Source organism: Caloenas nicobarica, chromosome Z (genome assembly GCF_036013445.1).
Source record: "Caloenas nicobarica isolate bCalNic1 chromosome Z, bCalNic1.hap1, whole genome shotgun sequence".
NCBI lineage: Eukaryota > Metazoa > Chordata > Aves > Columbiformes > Columbidae > Caloenas > Caloenas nicobarica.
In genome coordinates, this window is record NC_088284.1 from 65,076,996 (window position 1) to 65,089,538 (window position 12,543).

Genomic DNA, 12,543 nt, shown 5'->3' on the forward strand with positions numbered 1-12,543 from the left:
CCATGATTCTTAATGCAAATGAAAAATGCCTTCAGTCATATAACTGCAGAGCCAGCCCTCTTCTCTGACCCACAAGCACACACCACAACCCTTGAAATACTGTTTTTCTGTTCACAATGGCCCATAGTAATATAAAAATCTGGTTAAGCCCTTTGCCACACACAGCACATGCCAAACACAACTCTTGTCAGCTAAAGCTAGTAAATGTGACAGAGGAAATCTTCCTAGGCCTGCAGTGTCTTATGATGCCAAAAGCAACTCAACTCAATAAAACAAAATTAAACACACCAAACTGTAGGATTTGAGTGCTTTTTAAAAAAGAACACGATTTTGTATGTGTGTCATCTGTGAGCCTTCTCTCTCATTTACAAGCTGAAATCACATTTATGCATAGTCACAGACAACTTCCTTTCAACTTCTTGCTGTTTCAGACTAGAAGCTTTCTTTGAATTTTATTTTAGGTTTATTTTTAATAAATTTCCTTTAAAAAAGATAGTCTTTAAATTCTATTTTTTAAATATTCAAGTAATTTTTGTAAGAGCATCCAAACATCTATTTTTCATGAAGCAAATCATACTCAGCATGCTACTTATCTGTGGCAACCATACAAAGATCACAGTTACCTTGCACTCATCCCACCCCTGCTGTCAGTACTAATGTTACAATTTAAATTGTTTCAAATTAAAATTAAAACTTTGTCCCACTCCAATCTAGTTTTTCATTGGCTTAGTGCCCTGATCTGGTTCGCTGTGTGACCACGTGAACATTAAGGCTGAGCAAGCAGCTGGAACTGCCTCTTTCAAACTAACTCAAATTTTTCCCAGGTTGAAGAGATCACAAAATCACAATCTCAGGAAGAGGTGGAGTATTGCTGGTGTTAGGTCAGTGTGATGAAGAAATTTTTCAGAGCTTCAAAACTGCCTATTTTGTTAGTGGTTTAGCAACAGTTTATTTCTTGTTTTTTCTTATTTGCAATGGACTGTTAGGGAAAAGATCCGGGAACTACCTACTCTACATTTAGTTCAAACAGAATTACAACCTGTAAACACCCTCTGGGAAAAGACGGTGTTAAGCACTTATATTTATGCATGATCTGTCATTAAAGAAAATAATATCTAGCATCACCACATCCAAAGACTCTAGTAAGGTGAAGTAATTAAATATATTGTTACCTTTCTTTTTCTTCCTCTTCTAGCAACTTTAGGAATAGAAGTATCATTTGTTTTTGCTACATCCTGTGAAGATTAACAATGGTGCTAAGAGTCTTAACAAAACAAAGATAGATTTTAAATTATTTTAAGTTTTTTTCACAACTGAAGCCTCGGGCACATAAGTTAAGAAGACCTGTAACACATATGAAGACACCACCTGCTTTTAAATAATTAAAATTCTGATTATCTAGTAATCAGGATTTTTTTCTGAAATATGAGAAAAAAGTACTAAATAAGATTTGGTTTTAAATAAAGATATGTAGTCATGTTTTAGTCTGCGTGAACTCTTTATCTAGTCCTTTAAATACTAATATTTGCTGTTGCAATTCAGAGTAAGTTATTAAAACAACACTGTTCCACCTGTTTTAGTTGAACTTCCAGAGAAGCCAGACTAAAAGCTTCTTCTCTGATGAAAACTTCAAAATAAACATGAGTGAACATATAGGAAGTTTTGTATAATTAAAGAGCTCCTGAGACTGTCACAGTAGTAATAACTGTAGCTTCTTAGTAACAGATTTACATCAACAGACATCATATTAAAATGTTCCCTAGTACATAGAAAAAGCTTTCACATACTTCTTTACTGTTTTTTTCAGAAGGTAGATCATCTTCCTTTGAAGCATCCATCTCCTTTTCTTCTGTTTCAGCTTCTGAAGGTAAGTTATCCCCTTTAGGTGATAACTGCAAAGGGAGTCAGAGAGTTTAAAAAAAAAAAAAAAAAAAGCATTAAAAAGTATTTCACAGTGAAAACAGAACACACGATTAACCATCGGGCTGCTTTTCACTTTAAATAGTTTAAGTCTGTAAATACACTCTTTTCTGAGGCACACATTAAAAGCCTAAGGCAGGACCACATTCTCCAGTACACGATTGCAGATAGTTCTCAGAACAGGTCAAAATACAGCCATGTACTATGGTGAAACTTCAAATCCATTTTGCGTTCATGATAACATAACTACACTTTTTCACCATATCACCATGAGTACTTTTAAGCCTTCATTCCAACATTCAAGATTCATCTGGATCGCTGTTTATCTATACATACAGGTGGATATCTGAGTTACTGAGACTATATTTAACAAAGACTACCACTCTACTAAACAAAGACAATGTAGTAAGCAAGACACCAAACGAGATGGTTTATGTGTGACAGTAGTTAGTGATAAGTGGTGGCATCTAAACTATTTTTTTCCTTCCTTTTTTTAACCTTAAAATACTAGTTTTTGTTTTAGGTAAGCAGTTAAGACTTGAAAAATCAAGAGTATGTAATAACTTATTTGAAAATAATTAACATTTTCCTTGCAGCCTATGTATATGCATGTTTTTGGATCTTCAGTTCATTGTCGCAACCTCAGTATTTTCCCTTGTCCCACCTGCAAGCACCTTTTGTGAAATTCTCTTTTAAAGTAGCTAGAGTTGTTAAAATTTCAACATGGAATAAAGCAACTCAGGCACAAGGGTTTAATGCAATATTTCTAATTAATTGAAGACATGTAATATCACTCAGTCTTTTTTATAAATTGCAACTTTAAGACAGAAGAATCACAGCTACACTAAAACCACAAGAAACCAGAGTACAATCACAGGTTAAAAGAATGTTCTAGCTACATTAGTCTCACAAGAAAAGGAGCAAGAGTAGATTTCCTCCATATTGTGCCTTGAACTGTAACTGATGGGAGACTAATTACAGAAATCTATGTAAAAGAACCCAGTCGGGAGCTTCCATTCGATCTTTGCATTTAAACAGCTCTTACGTCTCCCTGTTTCTCTTTCACAGAGCCAGCTCAGGACAGCCTGGAAACACTTTTTAGGAGAAATAGGAAGCTTCAGTCAGTGCCATTCTCACTAGCACATGCTGCTTGCCGCATAAATTCAGTGAGCTAAACTGATCAACCAGCCCAGTTTAAAATGAGGTTTCCCCTTGCCGTAGCAAATGCTGAGGAACCAATGCTTTTACCAGCAGTGTGCATGGGCAAGAACAGCACTGGTTTTACTAATATGGCCAGGAAATTACATATTGAAGAGCACTGCCCAGGTATAGCTGATAGAACCCAAATCACACTGACTCACATGTGGAAATACTAAACTAGGGAACACTCCAAGCAGTAATAAGTTAGGAGAAATTACCCATCAATAACTCTGAAGTTTCCAGCTCAAGAACACAACTCCCAACATCATCTATCAGTGTATTATCAGCACATCTCCCCCACCCCAAAGGTCTTTTTTCCTCTTGGAAAAAAAAAAAAACCCACATAAAACCCCACAAGTTACTACAGCTACTAAACACTAATCCTACATGAGGAACATCCACCATATACTTAACACATTGCAAATTTGTCAGTTGGAACTGTGAATCAATACTAAAGGACAGCCAGCTACACCTACAGAAGAACTACATTAAATCTCAGCGGATAATAAAAAGGACAACAGTCAGAATTAAGTCTATTCAAAACAGTTTGACAATTTAAGGGCACTGCTCATCCTGTAGAGTAGTAATTTCCAGAAATGACTTAAAAATAAATGAGATACCATAAACATATCAATCCCATCTGCATCACAATTTTTGTCATTTCAGGATTCTATTTTCCTTAAAAAAAACTGAGAAGAGATGACACACAACATCTCTCCCATGCAATACGAGAAATAACCCCATGTGAACAAATCTAAACATTCAAGGACAGAGAAAGTTCAAAGCAAGTGTTCTACACCATTATCATAATGTGTACCGTAAGCCAGGAAAGTTCACAAACAAGACAAGTAAGATGAAACAGATGTTTCAGACAGAAATGCATTTTTAGTATGAATACAATATATTTAAAGAGAACCATCTTGTTTCAGAAGGATTTTAAGGTATGCACACATTTACAAAGCAAAGAAGCTAAACTGTCTATATAAACTACCGTATATCGATTTACTCAGATACTTTCCTGACTCAGAGTTCAATTGATACAGCTACAAAATCCTTTCTATCCATTTATATCCTAATTAGTCCATCAGTAGTATGGCCTAATTCAAACTTATTCTTATAATCTGTTCAGGCAAATACACTGAAGAACCCTTTCAGCCCAGACAGAACCCAAAGCTCTGTTAGGCTTTTCAAAGAAAACTGTTGTAATTGAAAGAGACAGTCATACCTGCCCATGATATTAAGAAGTCTTCAAAAACAGACAGGGAAACTTAAAGCTAAACCTTGATGATCACTTCGACCTCTTCTGCCTAGGAAGTACTGTATGAATTTAGTTTAAGTGTATTACAATTTAGAAATATAGACTGGTCAAGAAAGCAATTTTCAAAAACATATACAGCACCTTAAAAGAAATACAGAAGGACAAGAATATTACTACATGTACATCTGAAAAGAAGCAAAGGCTAAGCATTTACAACAGTAAAATGCTGTTCAAGTACTTTAGCAAAAATTTGGCAATATAATTTTGACTTAAAAACATTTCTGGTAGAACAAGAATTCATTCCCTTACTTTTGGGATTGAAGACTTTCTTCTTTTGGCTCCTGCCTTTTCTTCACTCCCCTCAGGAGGCTCCTGACTGCTTTCTTGAACAGTTTCTTTGATAGCAGTATTAACAGCTTGATGTGACTTTAATATAAAAACATCAAAAATGACATCTAAATTACTTCCTGAACTACAGATTAACGAAACAGAGGTGTTCTGCCACCCATACATTACCAAAGAAAACATGATTCCAAGGAACCCCGTATTAGAACTGCAAAAATACGAAAATTACGAAAATGTATCTTATTAATTCCCACACTTTTCAGTTTAAATTGCATTTTCATTATCAAACTTTCAAGCTACTACGATAGCTTATTTTCACACTAAAAATACAGCAATGTGAAGTTTTTCTGATGTATAATTAAAAAAAAAAAGTTGTTTCGAGTCAAAGACAACTTGTGATGCTACTGCCAACAAGTGCATTTTTAAATAAGCTATCAATGCTAAGTGAACCGACTACCTGTTGGCTGAAAACCTGTTCCCAAAAACACAAGCAGAAAAAAAACCCAAACATAATAAAGGCAAAATAATTTAAGTTAGAAACGTGGAAAAAGAGAAGGTAAAGACAAAATTACTCTTTATTCCATTACACTGTGGATAGCAGTCTCACTTTTAAACATTAGCTCCTTCAAACAAAGCTGGCAGAACTCTCCTGACTTTAATTTTTCCCCCACTGAGGAAGTGGGTTTGGATTTAAGCCCTAGCCACAAGCTCCCTTACTAGCAGTTACCAGCAACATCTGCAAAGTATAAATACTGCTTTCAGAACATTCCAGCCAGTTCTGGCAGTTAAACAGAAAAACTTGCTCTCAGAAGGTCTTACCAAGGCAAAATATGCCCAGTAAAAGGGCAGGAAAAAAAAGCAAGTGAATCCCTTTATATGAATAGCTGACAAGTCTGTCACTTTAATATTATCGTGTATCCAGAATAAAGGCTTGATTTTGCCAAGGTCTCTATGTGAGCGCCCACTCCCCTCTACCTTGCCTGCTGTGTGGCCAAACACAAAATTATCTCCTCACGCTGAAGTTTTAGGCTCTGGCAACTAGACTGTCTTCCCTGCTACTGTGCTTAACTCCAAGAATCTTTTTTTAAAAAAAAAAAAAAATCAAGGAATTGTATGTAGACCAAATATAGAGACCAAGGAATACCTTAAGATACATATTCATCCACCCCAAGACCTCGGCTAAAAAAATCTGTCCATTCGCCAATGTGTACTGAATACTGCAACATATTAACAGGCTGTAACGCACTATTCTACTTTAAAATATTGGAAAAAAACCAGTGTCTTCACTCATCAGCACACTTACGTCACCCTTCCTCTCAGTCTTCCCAAGCAACTACTTGCCTTCACCCGGAGACCACCGCCGCCCGCCCGCTGCTCTCCCGCACCCGCCCGGGAGCCGGTCACAACCGGCGCCAGCTGGATCGGCAGCGGCCAGCGGGCCCGCCCCAACAGCGCCCCCGAGCGCCGGCGGGAGGAGCCACTGAGCAGCGCAGCGGGGCCCGGAGGGGCCGCGGAGGCGGCCGAGGGGGGTGCCCGGGCACCGGCAAGAGGCCTGAGCAGGGGACGGGGGACACTGAGGCAGAAGAGGCGCCACAGCACGGGGGACGCTGCAAAGCGGGCTCCAGCTGCCTGAGCGGAGGCCCAGCAGGGACGGAGGGCACAGCTGCGAGGGGACAGCAGCCCGCGCTCCAGCCGCTGAGTAAGAAACAAGGAACGGCGCAAGCAAAGTCGCTGCGACACGCCAGCCTCGGCCTCCTGTGCTGCCACCGCCCCACCCACGGGACGGACAGTGATGTGCCGTGAGGGGGCTGGAGGAAGCTGAGGTGTGTTTCTGCAAGGGTTTGTTTATCTTTGCTTCTTGTTACCAGAACAGCTAACAAAAAGCTTACATGAATTGGCTAAATCGTGCCAAACTGGCCTCAGAAGCCAATTACAACCACTCTGCTACCCTTGGAACTGGTAAAAGCTTCCCCATAAACTCCCAATAAAATTGTCTATCTACAACAAGCACTCTTAAACTTCCTTCTGCGATGAAGATCTAGAAGCCCTACCCCTCAGAAAACCCTTAGCTGTTAATGAAGACAGCCGCAGAGACTGTTATCGAGCAGACAAGCATCCTTCTTGTATTACTACGAGGGACAAACCGTACACACTTTGTCCTCCAGCTGTGAGAATAGGATGCTAAAGGCAACATCCTCATGAACAGGAAAGCTGCAACATAGCCAAACGCCAAGGGAACTAACAAGAACACGAGATAAGGTATCTCTGAAGTTTCATCACTGTGAGCTGTATGTTATCTTGTAAAGTACTGTAGAAATAAAGCTCATTTCAGCATATAAGCTGGAACGAGTAAAACAAAAACAAAACCCAAATATCAAACATAATTTTCTTATTCTTGAAAAAGTGGAATGTTCCTCCATCATATCTATAACCTTTGGCAGAATGGTAATATAATAGTTCAATTCTAAGCAATCCAAAAAGTAGTGCTTTGTGAAAAAACGTGGAAGATCCATGACTGACTTGATACCAAAGATGCTCAAAGAAACTACTTCTGAAGAAGACCCTTACTGGCAGTTTTATTTCTGATCCAGTAATGCTTACTCAGCCTGTTGCACATCCTGATTTATTTTACAGAATGTCAAATATGGCCTGTGAAAGAGCTATCATCCAAGTTGAAGTGAAGTATCAGAATGGAACTCAAAAGATGGAAAGGACTACCATGCAGAAAAGCTGCTAGACTGAAAAAACCTGTATGTACCTCTAGGCAGCATTTTTTCAGTATTTCCAAGTGGGAATGTATTTAGGAATGTCTGAGATGCTATGAAAGCAACCCAGAACACTGCTTAATTAAGTTAACTCATTCCTGCTGTGAAACAAAATATTAGACAAGCTTGTTCCTGTTGTTTGTTCATACCCAGATTTTCACCTTGTTAGAATGACTGGTAACATACAACTCAGTTATTGTTCACAACTGCCTCAGCCATCCATAGAATATCTCTCCTAAACTGTCACACAGTAAACAGCAAGAAGGTATACCAACTCATATTTTACAGTAGCAGAAAGAATCTGCCCCTTATTAATACAGTCCTTCCCACTGTGATGAGGGCATAAGCATCTTTCCATACCCCAGAGCAGAAAAAGTGTACATCTGGAGTACATCATCTTACACTCTACTTCAGAAACTCCTTAACTCTAACCACATTCTCCTTCAAACTAGAAACACAGTGACCTGGGATATCTTATGAAGCAGGGGTTAACTGGTGGTGAAATGGCAATCTGGCATGCCACGTAAGAGCAGCAAGTAATACTAAGTGAGACCAATTCATTTTTTATATTACTGCAGCATTGCCTAGAAGCCCTAGTATGTGATCCGAGACCAGTGTACACAGCAAAACCAAGAGGCTACAGAATGTTCAGAGCACATAGGCAAAGACAAAATGAGCAAGACCATTTCTCTGTCTTCAGATTAAATATGGATGGGCAGCACTGCGTAGCTCCAGTTTAAGTTCAGAAGATTTACCAAGAGAGCAAGAAATTTGGAACTACTGACAGACAAAAACTGAATCAAACAAGTCATGTGACAGTTTGGGGGCAAAATGCAAGCATGGCATTGCTTCCAACCGCTAGAAGGAAAATACTGTACACTAAGAAAGCGGGTACTGAAATCTTACAAGGGTATTTGTGAAAAAAAGCACTTGGGTTTAGAGGACAGAAAGAACTAGTGACTGAGACTCAAAAAACCTAACACTTTTCAAGCGTAGTTGTACGGTTCCACAGATAAGTATCTTAGGAATATATACTGTTATAAGTATAAATAAATACCTATAGTTGTAAGAAAAACTCGATGTGTACTGTAAAAAGCATTTAACTTTTAGCCTCGTGCTCTAAAACTGTCAACATGATCCCTCATGAACTTACTATAATAAACTGATATCCCCAGTTAAACAACGCCCGCATCTCTTTTGTGCTATTAATTCTAGAGTTCAATTAAAAATAAAAAATTAAAAACAAAACAAAAAACCCAAGAATGGTCTAACCCGCAACTGAACGACAGTAATAATTTATTACCCTACAGCAGAGAAACACTCATTGCCTTTTTTCTGCCCATAAGAATACAGCAATAAAGATCTGGAGACTGCACAACTCACCTGTTGATGAGAGAACTTCACTTTGGGATTGTTGTCAATTTCCCACAACCCTTCATTAAAACCCTTTCTTTTATTTGGTTTGCCGTATTTATCTTTATTTTCAGAGTAAGGGAATATGTCCTTTGGTCCCAAAAATGCCCTTGAGAAAAGAAAGAATAAAAAGAACAAAATCTCACATTTCAAATGGTTAATCTTTTCAAAGGAGAAGTAACCACCAAATGTTATTAAGATATTAAATTCATCACTACTGCAACAACTAATTCTGCTTTAGTTTTCTCAACTTTTGCCATCAACAGCCTGAATTTTCCATCATTGCTACCACACATATGGACACCCTCGTTCCCAAGATATTGAATGTCTGGGCAAGAAACAGCTGATGCTGCATCTTAAGATTGCAGTTGGTAGGATAACCAACTACTCTGAACCAGAACAATTGAAAAAAACCAAGTAGTCTGCAAACAAACAGAAAGAACGATTGCTTCCTTAGTCCAAAAAAATCAAGCTTTAGCATTAAGAATAAAGAATTCTTGAATCTGCACAATATAGGGCAAGAAAACTATTTAAAGGAGATTAAATGGCTCTAAGCTAACAAATAAAATCTTTCCAAGTCATTAAATTGAATATAATCCAGTTAAAATAGAAAATTTGATATTTTTTGATATGTATTGGACACCAAGAAGCAACACTTGAATACACTTACTGTCAATGTCTTTGTAAGTATGCTATGTAATCCACTATTAATTCAGTAGTTTTTCAGTGTGTGTGACAACAGGACCTCATCACTTGATTTACCAAACTTAACCAATAAAATCTTTAAACTGTTCTTTAAGCTTCTCCCCCCATCTTTTTCTTCATGAAGCAAACTTTTTCTTTTAAGATACTCTTGTAGTAGTAGAGGTCTTAACACTGTCTGCGTATCTTCGTCTGACAAACACTCCTGCATAGCACTACCTCTGCTGTAAGCTGCGTAACGAACACCTTCAGGCTAGTAGCTTTGCTCATATATCAAAGTCACAGTATCCACACTACTAGCTTCTCTAAGCTAGACTTGAGAAAACATGGTAACATATTACTGAGAACCACTATTCCGGTTTATGCTGAACAACATCAAAGACTGTTTAATTCCTGCTCTCCTTTCATGACCTTTCAAGTTAGGATTTCACTGTGGCAATCTATAGGCTGCTAACAGAGAAAAACAACACTTCAGTGGTACATTTTTATTTTCAGTCAGTGCCTAGACACAGCTTTGTCTGATTGTATGTTTTTTAGATCTAACTATTGGAAAAGTTGCAGATACTTGCCTTCTAACCTGTAAGCTCATGGAAAAGTTAAATAGATACTTCTAAGCTACACTCTCCTATTTTCTTCATCATCTTTAAAAAAGCTACTTGAAAATTACACCCTACTAAACAAACAAACAAAAAGGAACATAACATCATCTAGAAAGCTTAAGCATCTCCTACTCCAGCAGTAGAACACTCACCTATGCATACAAAGTATTAAGTAAGCCACTGTGGCAGATGAGATTGCAAATCACCCATCTCTTTGTTAGACATGGTTAGAGAGGATTCAGCCAGTGTGGCAAACATGCACCTGCAAAGCCTAATTAACCAGACCAGAAGGACAGAGAGGGAGACAAACAGAAACTGTAAGAGACAAAAACAGTAAACATTGTCTTCTCCCTTCTTCCTTATCCCCTGAGGGCAAGCCTTTTTCCAAGATCTGTAAGCCTCTACTCACATTGCTGAAGCTTTGAAAAACACCAGGAACCTGCTACTGTAAAAAGGCCATGTATTGTACTGGGTTGCTGCAGCTAAACCCCCATGTACCAAAATCAAAAAGGAACAAGAAAACTGAATGAAGAGAGATTACCCTAATACATAGAGTCCAGAAAGCAGAGTTCAGTATGACCTTCTGTTTGTCAGTGACCAACCAAAATTTTCAGTGATGTAATTTACCAGCACAGCAGATGCAAATAAAGCTTTTATTAAAATAGTATCTATTTTATTACTCTCTTTTAGGAAAGGATACTGTTGCTGCATTAAGACAGTATAGAAATAAACAAAACAAACCCCAGTCAAATTCCCAAAGCATTTATCTCTTCGCTGCACCCAGATGGCAACACATTTAGTTGTGTTTTGACAAACCTTAAGAGAAAAATCAACAATGGCAACCAAAGAACAATTTTATAATTGTTTATAGTAATCTGCAAAGCTGAACTAATATTATTGCTAAAAATCAGGTAAGAATTATTCTCAAGCAAGTCTTGTTTTTGTTCTTCCCCATAGTTCCTCCTTTCCTACGGTAACTGTCCACACAGGTAGAAAACATCATGCTTTATACAATACTTTTTAGCATGATTAATTATCTGGATTTTTAGAGTTGCCACTACTTACAGTAAGGTAGGCTGTATGTGTACAGGTAGTGTCTGTGTCTAACTGTGAACAGGTGTGTAACTTGAACTATGAGAAGCACAGCAAAGACAAAGTTTACCAAGTTTATCTTAATTCCCATGAAAAAAGTACAGAAAATTCTTAGCTCTACCTCATTCCTGATGGATCACTAAGTGTCACTATTTATAGTCACAAACCCCAAAAAATTACATGCCATGGAACAGCATTCTCCTTTTCCACCTGATCTGCTCCTTTCTATTGTTACTTACAGGTATCTGCTGCAAGCAACAACAATAAATAAGATCAAGAAGCAAGAGAGTTGCCCCTGTTACCACCCTAAGGAGCACAACGTAGGTGACATGCTTAAAGAACAAACGCTACAATACAGCTGTGCCATGGAACATACTGTACCTTGCAATGTGTATTAAAGAGGCAAGAAGTTTCTGATGTTGTATGGATCTCTGAAATGTAGTAACCCTGAACCTACAGCCTAACAAAAGCCGGATCACAGTAAAACTTTATTTTGTGAGACTATCAAAGAGCGAGGAACAGACATTTCAAATTTACCCATGTAAACTACAAATTAAAAAAAAGAAAAAAAAAAAAGAAAAATAAAACCTTCAAACCCAAGCACTTTTTAGGAGCCTAAGCTAAATTTAAAATCGGCCATGATGTTTCTCAAAATTTCTAAAGATATTTTTAAAGCTTTAGATAAGGAGTTATTTCCGTCTCCCTCAATCTACATCCCTGAATTTATTTAAAACTTCACAAAATCCCAGTACAATCCAGAACGACACACATTACCAAAGGCAGGATCAAAACGATATTGTGTTTTCAGATATTAAAAATTAAAAAAAAAAAAAAAAAAAAATCAGCTGAGGGAAAGAAAGAAAGATAAAGGCAAGCTGCTGCACTGTTTAAAAATATTATTAAAATATGGAGGACAAATTCAAACTTCACAACCTTGAATCGAATTCCAGGAATCCCTCTTTACCCACAAAACTACACACACAGAAATCCCCACCAAACTACATAATACGAGCCAATGAAAGATCTACTGAAAGATTAGAACAATTAAAGAAATGTAATGGTGTATGAGCCAAGCATATAAAAACCACTATTTTAAAAAAGAACCAAGTAATGTCAGAGAGAGTAGAGGATGCTTACTTTTTCATTCATGTATCTTGTCTATAGTATGGCTTACTAAAAGTACCAGATCAAAGAGACTTCTAAAGATATTAAATAGGATGAAGAAAAAATGAGGCCTTTCCAAAAAAAT

General features: G+C 37.6%; 1 protein-coding gene across 5 annotated transcripts in view; it reads right to left on the bottom strand.

Annotated features, from left to right (window-relative positions):
• The window catches only part of PSIP1 (PC4 and SRSF1 interacting protein 1), a 37,005-nt gene that overhangs the window by 21,406 nt on the left and 3,056 nt on the right, over positions 1-12,543 (bottom strand). For 4 of the 5 annotated variants that reach the window (XM_065655995.1, XM_065655997.1, XM_065655998.1 and 1 more), the window contains exons 4-7: positions 8,872-9,010; positions 4,688-4,804; positions 1,788-1,892; positions 1,173-1,235 (exon numbers count right to left, since the gene is read on the bottom strand). In XM_065655995.1, coding sequence (XP_065512067.1) covers positions 1,173-1,235; positions 1,788-1,892; positions 4,688-4,804; positions 8,872-9,010 — 424 coding nt within the window. The remainder of the gene's footprint in view (positions 1-1,172; positions 1,236-1,787; positions 1,893-4,687; positions 4,805-8,871; positions 9,011-12,543) is intronic. The other variant, XM_065655999.1, reaches the window with a different exon arrangement.